This window comes from Gymnoscopelus microlampas (assembly GCF_963454915.1).
Source record: "Gymnoscopelus microlampas genome assembly, chromosome: 3".
NCBI lineage: Eukaryota > Metazoa > Chordata > Actinopteri > Myctophiformes > Myctophidae > Gymnoscopelus > Gymnoscopelus microlampas.
Genome location: NC_139940.1, coordinates 26,786,181 through 26,798,729, shown reverse-complemented (window position 1 = coordinate 26,798,729; position 12,549 = coordinate 26,786,181). Strand labels below are relative to the sequence as shown.

The 12,549-nt window shown below is 43.0% G+C and overlaps 1 protein-coding gene across 1 annotated transcript in view; it reads left to right on the top strand.

Annotated features, from left to right (window-relative positions):
* Positions 1-1,771: 1,771 nt before the first annotated feature.
* The window catches only part of LOC311041797 (neural-cadherin), a gene marked incomplete at its 5' end in the record, with an annotated part of 161,866 nt that continues 151,088 nt past the window's right edge, over positions 1,772-12,549 (top strand). Inside the window, one exon of the mRNA XM_084052282.1 lies at positions 1,772-2,732. Within this exon, the coding sequence (XP_083908408.1) occupies positions 1,772-2,732 (961 nt within the window). The remainder of the gene's footprint in view (positions 2,733-12,549) is intronic.

Genomic DNA, 12,549 nt, shown 5'->3' with positions numbered 1-12,549 from the left:
ATTTAACCTCAACGGCTCCCTATTGAGCCTTCAATCTGAGCAAGCAATCTGTGGGGGTGAATGGATAGTAATTTCCCCCTTATTGAGGTGATACAATATTCCTTTGAGGGGTGAGTATCAGTGCAATGGACCATGAGATCATTACGCAAGATAAAATATTTTAAACGTGATATATTATATACTATCATATAAATAATAGGATAATAGGAATTAGGCAAAATGTGAATATATTCTCCTAGAAGGAGGCCTAAAAGTGTTGCGGTGAGCAGTGGCACAGGCAAAAGTCATAACTCAAAGCAAATCTGAGGTCTGTAAAGTTGTCCACCACCTTGGCTCAGAATACAGATGCTCAGACACTTGGTCTGAGTCCAAAGAAACGAAGCAACGGCTGTGTATCCTTGAGACTCTCTTTGAAACAAAACTCACTCCTTCCTAGAACACTTTTAAATTGTGGAGCAGAATACCAATCTCTCTCTCTCCCTCCCCTTCTCTCTGTGTGTGTGTGTGTGTGTGTGTGTGTGTGTGTGTGTGTGTGTGTGTGTGTGTGTGTGTGTGTGTGTGTGTGTGTGTGTGTGTGTGTGTGTGTGTGTCTCTCACTCTGTCTCTCTGTCACAGACAGTGTGTGTGTGTCTCTCTCTCTCTCTCTCTCTCTCTCACTTTCTCTTTCTCTCTCACTTTCTCTCTCTCACTCTGTCTCTCTCTGTCTGTCTGTCTGTCTCTCTCTCTGTGTGTGTGTGTCTCTCACTTTGTCTCTCTCTGTCTGTCTGTCTGTCTGTCTCTCTCTCTCTCTCTCTCTCTCTCTCTCTGTGTGTGTGTGTGTGTGTGTGTGTGTGTGTGTGTGTGTGTGTGTGTGTGTGTGTGTGTGTGTGTGTGTGTGTGTGTGTGTGTGTGTGTGTCACTCTACAGTCTATGGTCTCACTCTGTCTCTCTCTCTCTCTGTCTGTCTGTGTGTGTCTCTCTCTCTCTCTCTCTCTCTCTCTCTCTCTCTCTCTCTCGCTAACGGTCAAAGTTGTCCCTGCAGAGTTGAAAGAAACTGCCTGTGGGCGTGCCACAGACCTGTCGGTCCTTCCTGTTCTGGCATCTGATTGGCGGTCCTACCAGTGCCATTGAGAGAGCCTAGTGCCAGGGTTGCCATATCGGCTTATTATAAGCGATTTTGGGCTTATTTTTCTGTGAAGTTGCTTGTAAAAATTGGTAGTTGGCTGCGGGTTGCGGTTTATTGGTCTTGTTTCTAAAGTGTACATACTTATTTAGGTTTGCTTCCAAATGTTTTAATTATTATTTAAACCAGTGGTTCTCAAATATTTTAGCATTTAATTGTGCTCTTAGAATGATTAAAAAAAAAAAAAAAATCAAAATATTCCACATTTCATTGCAAGAGTTTTTGAAAATATCAGATCTACACGATGCATTTAGGTTTACTTTTTTTCTGCTCATGTGGCCTAAGTTGCTTCTTTTGGGCTTGTTGCCCTAGACCTGGTTGCTTGTTTCTCTCGCAAAACCTGGCAACACTGCCTAGTACCACATGGAGCTCTGTCTGTGTAGAGCACATCCTCCTCCTCGGTCCGCGCAACTGATGCTGCACTGGATGCCAACTTCATACTTTGAAATAGAAGTCCTTTATTTGAGCATAAATACTTTTAATTTACTTATTTAGAGACAAAAAGGCTATTCTCTACTTTGCCATTCAGCACTTGTCAGTTTCGTGCGCTGGTGAACTTTCTTCTTGTTCATCCGGAGTGATCATTTGGAGATCTGATTTGATGGAAACATGACGCAAAGTTCTACCGGACGGCGTGCCCTGCACACCTTGGCGCTTGTTGTCGCAGTGATGATGTTGTTTTCAGTGGCACGTGGAAAACTGCCCGTGTATTACGGACAGATCGCGGAGAATTCCCCGGCTGGGACCGTGGTGGACGGGGTGGCTCTGTCTGTCGGAGCCGGGGGAGACTGTCATGGACTGGAACTTGACGCCGGTCTGGAGGGAAATTACGCCTCGGACTTTGACTTGGTTTACCATCGAGGGAGACGACATCTAGTTTTAAAATCGGCAAAAACTTTGGACCGAGAGTTCATCGCGGAGTACAGGTTCAAGGTTGCGCTGGTGATGCCGGGGTGTTTGAAGAAGAGCGCGGTGACGATCCAGATCGAGGTGACGGATCAAAACGACAACGTCCCCCAGTTCACCGACGGGAACAACAAAACGATAGAGGTGGACGAGCTGACGATGGTTGGGTCCGAACTGGCCCGTCTCGACGCCAAGGACGGAGACGCCGAGATGAACGGACGGATCACTTATTACGCGTCGCCCAAATCTCATTTCATCCACGTGGTTCCCCAAACCGGACAGGTGCAGCTGATGCGCTCTCTGATGGGGATCTCCGGCTTCACGGCGCACGTGTACGCCAAGGATAACGGACGCGTAGCGCTCGTCGGCGAGCCGGCGACGCTGCGCTGCGATGTGCGGACAGCTGCCTTGCTCAAGGTGCACAGGCCCCGCCGGGCCGTGTCCGAACAGCTGCTGTACACCGTGACCGTCGCGGAAGATATCAACGTCGGGGACTTGATCTTCACGGTTCCGGACCAGAAGTTTGACAAGAAGTGGTTCGAGGTCATGGCGTCCGAGGCCGATCAGTCGCCGGTCCAGATAGAGCGCGACTCGGGTCGTGTGTACCTGGCGCACAGGCTGCGCTCCCCCGCGGAGGTCATCGTCAAAATACAAAACCTGCCAGGTAAGTCTGTAGTGTTGTTGTTGTTGTTGCGCGTAAAGATATAGGTCTGGTCTGGTGGTCTCTAGTCTGTACCCCAGTGGTTCTCAACCTTTTCAGGTTGCGACCCCCCAAAATGATCATATATGAACTCGGGACCCCCCACCCTGACAAGCACATGGAATTGTAGGAGTTGTTGAGGCACATTTTGTTTGACTAGGTTCCACAGATTAGAGATATCTACAAGCTCGCAACGCCTGGGCGATGTGAGCTTGTAGAGTGGTTATTTTCACACTTTCTTATATGATTTGACAATTTGGTCATTGTTTGACCAGTTTTTATACTATATTTTGTTGATTACTTTTGATGCAATAGTGGTATTTTTCTTTATTTTTGTTGATGTATTAAAAAGGTCTTAAAAGTCCTTAAATTGTCACTTTACTGTCATCTGGACCCCCCCCACCCCCCACACCAAAAATAAATAAATCATGTGGGGGGTCCCCCAAGGGGTCCCGATCTACAAGTTGAGAAACACTGGTCTACCCAAATGAAAATCCATGAAATGTGAATTTGCACTGTAAATCTGTTCATTTAACTCTGAGGGAGTGCAATCAACAGTGAGGTAGTGCGATTCTGATTTAGTTTTCTGGGTGCGTGATTGTGTCTGTCTGACGTGGTTGAAAATGAGGAATGTAGCCTGTAGGCTATTTGAAAGTCCAAATAGACTTCAAGTAATTAATTTTCACTGCCTTGTTCATAGTGTAAAAAAAAAAACTCCTGCAACAGTGCCAATATTCCAAAGAGTGCACGTTATGAGTGTCATTCTATGCTGATTCTAAGGATTGTTTTAATATCACTTTGATTTATAACCAGTCCAGGTTCTGTAAAGGCTCAAATTGTTAACTGATTGCTGTATAGTAGATTGATGCTTTTGCACCTTGATTGACTCGATTGCCATCGGAATGTTCCGGAGGGTGGCAGTCAGACTTTGAACAAGTGTGGTATTCATTGAGAATTCTATACGGTGTGCATTTCTGGTCCCTGGGCACTGAGCACGGGTTACTTTCCATTATAGTCTGTTGGCCTAATCATCACTGGCTTTATTTGTCCCTGGTGTTAATCTTCACAGATTTGTTGTTTGCTTGTGTAAATGATGTGTCAGTTCTTCTCGCATTGACTTGTGAAACACAGGTTATACACATCACTGGCACCCCATGTTAACACAACTTAAACCCCAGCATCCATATTTTGGGGAAACCTTCAAAATAGCAGATCTACAAGCTCACAGAGCTTAGTGTGAGGTGAAATGCCTGCCTAACAAGTCTAGCCAGAGACAGTCGAGGTCAATAGTCTTGGCTTTAACTTTAACTGGGTTGCTTCTGGAAAAATATGCTATTGTAGGCTACCATACCCAAATGCTGACACACATCTGAACCCAAGATGAAGGCATACAAATGCAGGGTTTCAGTTCACAAGTAGTATGAATAAAAGTGATCATAATGTGGTGGCTATGATGTTGATGCTGCTGATTGTGATTATTAGATGATAGATAGATAGATAGATAGATAGATAGATAGATAAGGCATATAGTCTCATGTGATGATATATTTCTTAATGCTTCACTATCATAGATAATTGTGCTACGGTTATGTCTGAAATGCAACAGTCGGTTGATGTGTTTTAAATATTGATATATTATGAAGTTAACAGTTTTACATCCAGCAGCCACAATGCGGTGAATACTGAATATGAATGGAGCAGGACTGAGCTAATTTCACCATGACTAAATAAAAGGTTGCCCAGATGCAGATGTGATTGCCACCTAAAGTAAATGTTTGGGTAAGCACCTACATTTCTACATCTGTTTAAGGATAAGGTTACTGGTCCAGTGTCCTGGTTGGATCTGGGTAATCAGTTCATCCAAACCTAAAATCTGCTGTTTATTTGGAGTAATTAGTTGTATTTATTCACCTGGACCGTCCTGGTCTGGGCACATGTGGCGCTGAACGTCTAAAACAACCAAACTTCAGACGGTAGTGTTTGTTTGTCTAAGGGACTTTGGAGCTCTGGTTTAGTCAGGTTTTGCTGATCTGGCCAATGTGAACACAGGGGGAGAATTCTCTCGGTTAATTGGATCGACACGCCTGTGAGAGTGTGGTCTAAACTCCCCGCTGATTAAGTCTGTATGTCTTTCATCGCTGAAGATGTAATTCTGTCTGCCCTCATACAGGGGATGGAATGAATGAGCCCAAAAAAGTTGCAGTCATGTTCAATTAAAGGGTAACACATGTCTGTCGCTGTGAACTGGGTCAGCCGGTTGCCTTAATCATTTAGATTGTCTCTGGCGTTCTGTGAGCTCTCGAAGGCAGAAAGTCTGCGATTAATTAATTACATATTTTTTCCCCCTCCCTTCTCCCTGAGAGAGGATGGTGTCGTCGTCAGTTAAAACTTTAAACTTGAGAATAGTTCATATTGATCCCATGCTGCTTAGATATGGGGCTTATGTCCATTTAAGTCTCCTGTAATGACACATGAACTGAACATGGTCGTGTTTTTTGTCTGTGTGTTTTGTAATTGACTAAGAGCTGGTGTTTACTGTATGTGGATTTGGCCAAGCGCAGCGGCGCTGTAAAATGTCAGCTTTTTCAACAGAGAAGCATGGGAGATAGCTTATGTGTCTGACATTTAGCCATCTGTCAGTGTCTCATAAGGAGGGGGTGGGTGGGGCAGACACGTCTCAGATATGAATGACGGTGAAAGTGGACGATATTTTCCGGAGCTAATAGGTAATATGTTGTGTTGTGTATTGTGCTCTTCTCTCCGACCTATGAGGTATGAGTATAGGGAACCACAATGCCAGCGTCTGCTGGGACACAATTACCACAGAAACTGTTGTCTTGCCAGTGCGCCACTGTGCCACATGCTGCCTGAGTGTGCATCTGAAGAGGCGTGGGTTTTGTCTTCCGAAGGACTTTGCACAGATTCAGTTTGCTAAAAGAGGCCTCTTGAAGTGTGTGTGTATGGAGGGTGTCTGGAGTGTTGTTGTAGATGGGGCGTCGGGGGGGGGGGGGGGGGGGGGGTATAAAAACCTCTGCATCTATGTGAAAAACACATACTTGTATGTGTGTGTGTGTGTGTGTGTGTGTGTGTGTGTGTGTGTGCGTGCGTGCGTGCGTGCATGCGCACGTGCGTGTGTGTGTGTGTGTACAGGCATGTACACATCTCACCTCTACGCTTACACCGACAGACATGTACAAAAGCCTCCCTCCCTCTGTATGCTGTATATCTGTCTCTCTCTCTCTCTCTCTCTCTCTCTCTCTCTCTCTCTCTCTCTCTCTCTCTCTCTCTCTCTCTCTCTCTCTCTCTCTCTCTCCTTTCTCTCTCTCTCTCTCCCTTTCTCTGTCTCTCTCTCTCTCTCTGTGTTGTGTTTTTTGGCAGGCCATCCATCACTCCAGGTGCCAGCTACTCTACTGAGTATATTCTATCCTTGAAACACGTGCAAATACACACATAGACACATACATACATGATCATGCACACACGCTCACACGCATTCACATGTGCGTTCTCTGTCACGCACGCACGCACGCACGCACGCACGCACGCACGCACGCACGCACGCACGCACGCACGCACGCACGCACGCACGCACGCACGCACGCACGCACGCACGCACGCACGCACACACACACACACACACACACAAACACAACACACAAACACACAAGCACACACACACACACACACACACCAGGCATCTGTCCACTTACACACTGCTGTCCTCTGTTTCTCCCTTCCCTTTACCTCCCTTTCCCCTGCCCCTCCCCAACACACACGCACCTCCACTCCACTCTAACCCATGGTTGTATGTTTGAGAGGGAAAGTGAATGATCTTGATTCTTGAGGACGCTCATATTCTAACATATTATCTAATTAAAAAGCCAGCCTTACTCTATTTCTCTCTCCCCCTCTCTCTCCCTCCCTCCGTCCTTCTACTCTCTCTCTCTCTCTCTCTCTCTCTCTCTCTCTCTCTCTCTCTCTCTCTCTCTCTCTCTCTCTCTCTCTCCCCCCCACTCTGTCTCCCTATGTGTGTGCAAGTGCATTTAAGTCACAACCTTGAGGTGATGTGGTCTAGTTACGAGCTGTATCTGATATGACTCCGTATGACTCCAAATTTGGTTTCAGCCTGATCAGAGCGCCATAAGTCTTCCCCTATAAAATGAATATTTAATACCGGTATTTCAAAAAGTGTAAAACATATTATGTGAAAAAAGTGGAGATACTTCTGTGGCCTATACTGATACAAAATAATTTTGGCACTGATCCGTCAAGCAGTTTGCGACATTAGCTCCACACACGCACTCACTCACGCACGCACGCACGCACGCACGCACACACACACACACACACACACGCACATGCACACGCACACGCACACGCACACACAGTTTCTAAAAATAACTGGAACTAAAAACATTTATAAAAAAAATATATATAATAGGTCATACAGTATGAAACTCTTAGTTAATTAGTTTGTGCTAATCTAAAAATGAGAGACACTCAATGGTTTGATATGACATGATATGATTGATATTAGGGTTAAATAATATTTTTTATCCATCAGTCATTTTCTGAAGGATTTTTTAAAACTTTTTGAAATGATGTTTATCTTAATTTAGTAAAACCTTTTATTTTCTAACAGCATGTCCCTGTGAGTGTCCACACGTGTGTGTGTGTGTGTGTGTGTGTGTGTGTGTGTGTGTGTGTGCTGTGCGTGTGCTGTGCGTGTACGTGTGTGTGTGTGTGTGTGCGTGTGCGTGTGTATGTATAGGCAATGTTTCGGGGTCACCATCCTTTCCAAATGCCTCTCTCTCAGCATTGACTGTGTTTGGCTGCTTAAACGATGGTAATGGATTGTGTGTCTGTGTTGTTTTGAAGTGTGGGAGTGCTTCTTATTTTTTTATCCCCCAATGTCCCAGAGGGATCCGGGCCTACAGCATCACCCATGAAAAGGTTTTGGAGAACCTCAGATCCATTGGGGAGAGTGAGAGAGAGATGAAGACAGACAGATATATAGACATCCAGAGAGAGACAGACAGACAGACAGACAGACAGACAGACAGTATTAGCCCTGAGGCCGATTCTAAAAACACCTTCAAAATCCTAGCCCAAAGTTTTCTGAAAAACTTGAAATATATATTAAAAAATGACAAAAAATGTATGTTGCTATATACTGTACACACTACATAGCAACAACAACCCCAAAAGGGGTTCCCGTATTGAAAGGTATTAGTTAGGGAATTTTAGCAATATGTGTGGACCATCTGTGAAAAAATTTACTACCAATAGCTTTCTTCACCAATGTGTTCTTATAGGTGTCTAGAATCACCTCTCAATTAATGCAAACACAAATCCTCGTGGAAAATCCTGGAGAGCCAATCAAAGTTAAGGAGCCCAGAGGGCTTGGGTGAAAGATATTAAAAAAAATAAAAGTCTAAAATGAACTTGTGAGGTGTCTAACTAGGGGTTTTCAGGGGTGCTGAATCCATTCCAACCATTATTTTTTAGTAAAAATGTCTCCCTGGACATCTGATATTGGTATATTGGTTATTGTTAGTGTATAATCTGTGTATAATCAATGGTAGGGGATTGGGGTGTTGTTGAATTGATTCTATTCTGAAAAATAAAGAGAAAATATTGCTAAACACTTGATAAGAGTGTACACCTACTGTGCACATGCTCAGTGGGATACACTGTCTGCATGTGGGGAAGGAGCGGGAGTGTTGCATCCTGGCAAATACTGTATGTCTGGACGATTTTAAGGTACGGTAGTTTATCTACTTTTTGGCATTTGTTTTCCTCTGCTGGCAAAACTTTTGATTACTGTGAATTTAGATGTCAATTTTCTCTAGCCTATTGCTTACATTGAACAACCATTAGTTAAACAATCATGAGACTTGTCTTTTAGTAGACCACATGGAAGAGGATTCTGTAGCTTGTGGCTTAAGGTGCTTCATCTGTGGTGGTCCTGAGACTGAGATTCAAAAGTCACCCAAAAAGGCTATGCACATTTTTTGTCTTATTCTGAGAGTGTGGATGATGCAGCATTAATCAGAAGACTTCATGAGGACTGGAAAAACTGAGATGACCCCAAACTAAGATACCATTTGGAATGCAAAACCGAGCTATACAGTCGTGCAAGAAGTACAGTATATCCACTGGATATCGTACGTTTTTTTTCCATTGTGATGAAAGTTGCCACTTGCAGATTTCAATCCTATTCTACAGTATGTTGTGAGTGACATCATAATTTCATAAAAACTTTAAACATAATCTATTCTTTAGAGCAAGATGACAAGTCCAACGGCCAGACAGGAAGAAAAGACGCAGGGCATTGTCTGGGTCAAGTAGTTCAAGTGCTAGAGGGCACACTTGATCTACCATAATACTTGCATCCTTTGCAATGAAGGTATCAATGTTGGCACATTGAAAAGAAACCCTGGTAAGTCTTTTGTATGTAAGATTCAAATGATTTTGATAATTGTTTTTCTTGCTCCTCATTGTAGGCTTCCACTCAAAGTCAAATAATTGAATCATGCACACACTGTTTGTGGCTACCTTTTATCCAGACAGAGCTTGGCAGTTGTATCGTGCACCTGATAATGTCTACCAGGACCGACTGAAAGCAAAGCGACGAGGTGATGACTGGGGACTTGAAGTCGCTGGTCGCCTGGTGGCAGAAGAGGCAGTATATCATATTCGATGCAGAAGAGACTTTGAGAACCCTGTTACAAAGTCTGAGGTAACATTATATGGATACACAATACAGCTGTACAATACAACTCACATTTCTTATCCTGAGGGAAGAAATATAATTTTTAATAGTGAAACTTTTGACTTCAAAATAATGTATTCTGCAAGATTGATATGGGTCCAGGAATGAGGGAGACTAATAAAGGATAAGAAATGTGAGTTGTATTGTACAGCTGTATTGTGTATCCATATAATGTTACGTCAGACTTTGTAACAGAGTTCTCAAAGTCTCTTCTGCATCGAATATGATATACTGCCTCTTCTGCCACCAGGCGACCAGCGACTTCCAGCAAAGTCCCCAGTCATCACCTCGTCGCTTTGCTCTCTGCATCAAACTCCTTTTCAGTCGGTCCTGGTAGACATTATCAGGTGCACGATACAACTGCCAAGCTCTGTCTGGATAAAAGGTAGCCACATACATGTGCATGATTAAATTATTTGACTTTGAGTGGAAGCCTACAATGAGGAGCAAGAAAAACAATTATCAAAATTAATTTGAATCTTACATACAAAAGACTTACCAGGGTTTCTTTTCAATGTGCCAACATTGATACCTTCATTGCAAAGGATGCAAGTATTATGGTAGATCAAGTGTGCCAGCTAGCACTTCAACTACTTGACCCAGACAATGCCCTGCGTCTTTTCTTCCTGTCTGGCCGTTGGACTTGCTCATCTTGCTCTAAAGAATAGATTATGTTTAAAGTTTTTTATTAAATTATGATGTCACTCACAACATAGAATAGGATTGAAATCTGCAAGTGGCAACTTTCATCACAATGAAAAAAAACGTACGATATCCAGTGGATATACTGTACTTCTTGCACGACTGTATAGCTCGGTTTTGCATTCCAAATGGTATCTTAGTTTGGGGTCATCTCAGTTTTTCCAGTCCTCATGAAGTCTTCTGATTAATGCTGCATCATCCACACTCTCAGAATAAGACAAAAAAATGTGCATAGCCTTTTTGGGTGACTTTTGAATCTCAGTCTCAGGACCACCACAGATGAAGCACCTTAAGCCACAAGCTACAGAATCCTCTTCCATGTTGTCTACTAAAAGTCAAGTCTCATGATTGTTTAACTAATGGTTGTTCAATGTAAGGAATAGGCTAGAGAACATTGACATCTAAATTCACAGTAATCAAAAGTTTTGCCAGCAGAGGAAAACAAATGCCAAAAAGTAGATAAACTACCGTACCTTAAAATCGTCCAGACATATTTGCCAGGATGCAACACTCCCGCTCCTTCCCCACATGCAGACAGTGTATCCCACTGAGCATGTGCACAGTAGGTGTACACTCTTATCAAGTGTTTAGCAATATTTTCTTATTTTATTTTTCAGAATAGAATCAATTCAACAACACCCCAATCCCCTACCATTGATTATAAACTGATTATACACTAACAATAACCAATATACCAATATTAGATGGCCAGGGAGACACTTTTACTCAAAAATAATGGTTGGAATGGATTCAGCACCCCTGAAAACCCCTAGTTAGACACCTCACAAGTTCATTTTAGACTTTTATTTTTTTAAATATTTTTCACCAAAGCCCTCTGGGCTCCTTAACTTTGATTGGCTCTCCAGGATTTTCCACGAGGATTTGGTTTTGCATTAATTGAGAGGTGATTCTAGACACCTATAAGAACACATTGGTGAAGAAAGCTATTGGTAGTAAATTTTTTCACAGATGGTCCACACATATTTCTAAAATTCCCTAACTATATAGTTACAAATAGGGGTTACCGCCCTAAATGGGTTAACAGAGACAGAGAGATTCACACAAATAGAGACAGAGAGAAATAGAAAGGCAAAGAGAGAGACATAGATATACCGTTTATATCTATGTCTCTCTCTTTTAAACATTCACACAAAGACAGACTGATAGACAGACAGACAGACAGACAGACAGATGAATATGTGTTTGTCAGCCAGTGAAAAAGGAGTGTGATAAAGGGTTAGGCTCTGTGTACACTGCAAAGTCCTCAGTGTGATGAACAGTTTAATGAACAGTGAGCATTTTACTGTGTAGGATGGAATAGGCCGAACAGACAGTAATGGATCAGCGACCAGTGAGTGGAGTCTTTTCTCTGTCAGTCATGGGTGTTTCATTTAATATACCAAACTGTTCTGGACTTGAGGTAGTGGACAGACAGACAGACAGACAGACAGACAGACAGAGAGAGTATTAGACCTGAGGCCGATTCTAAAAACACCTTCAAAATCCTTGCCCAAAGTTTTCTGAAAAACTTGAAATGTATATTCAAAAATATATATTTTTGAGGGGCCCCTCAACTGCTGAGCCCCTCGTATTGTTGTTTTATTTGTGAAACTGTTTTATTTGTTAGTCCTTTTTTTGATTGCACTGTTGCTCTGTATTTGTGTTTATCGGTGTTAACTGTTTTGGAGTGGACCACAATTGAAACAAGCTTCAGCTTTTTTGTGATTTGATCCACGTTGGCGTTTTCTATTACTGATGCCAATGAAATGTTTCTATTTTATTCTATTCTAGATCTGCAAGCACACGATGAAATGTTTCTATTTTATTCTATTCTAGATCTGCAAGCACACGTGTCACGCTGCGATGCATTTTGAGCTTGCAGATCTGCTATTTGCTTTATGGCTCTGCCCAGGCTTGCTCATATCATTATAGATGTGTGCACTGTGAGTGACTGTGGACACACAGCAACACTTGCATTATGGGGGTGGTGCATGATGGGGCACAGCAAAATCCTCAGTGTAAATTTAAATCAATTAAATATGGACCCGTAAAAATCCATTTGGGTCAGTTTTTATGTACAATTAGCACTGAGGATTTTACTGTGCGGTGGTGGGCCCACTGGGTGTGGGTGTGTGTGTGTGTGTGCGAGTGTGTTGCTTGCATCACTTATGTGATGGTGTGTTTGTATGCATGTGTGTGTACATGCATACATGTTACTACACAGTACACACTTCTGCATATGTAGTATGTGCATGAGTGTTTGTGCGTGCATGCATGTGTGTGTTATGCTGCAGGATAAATACT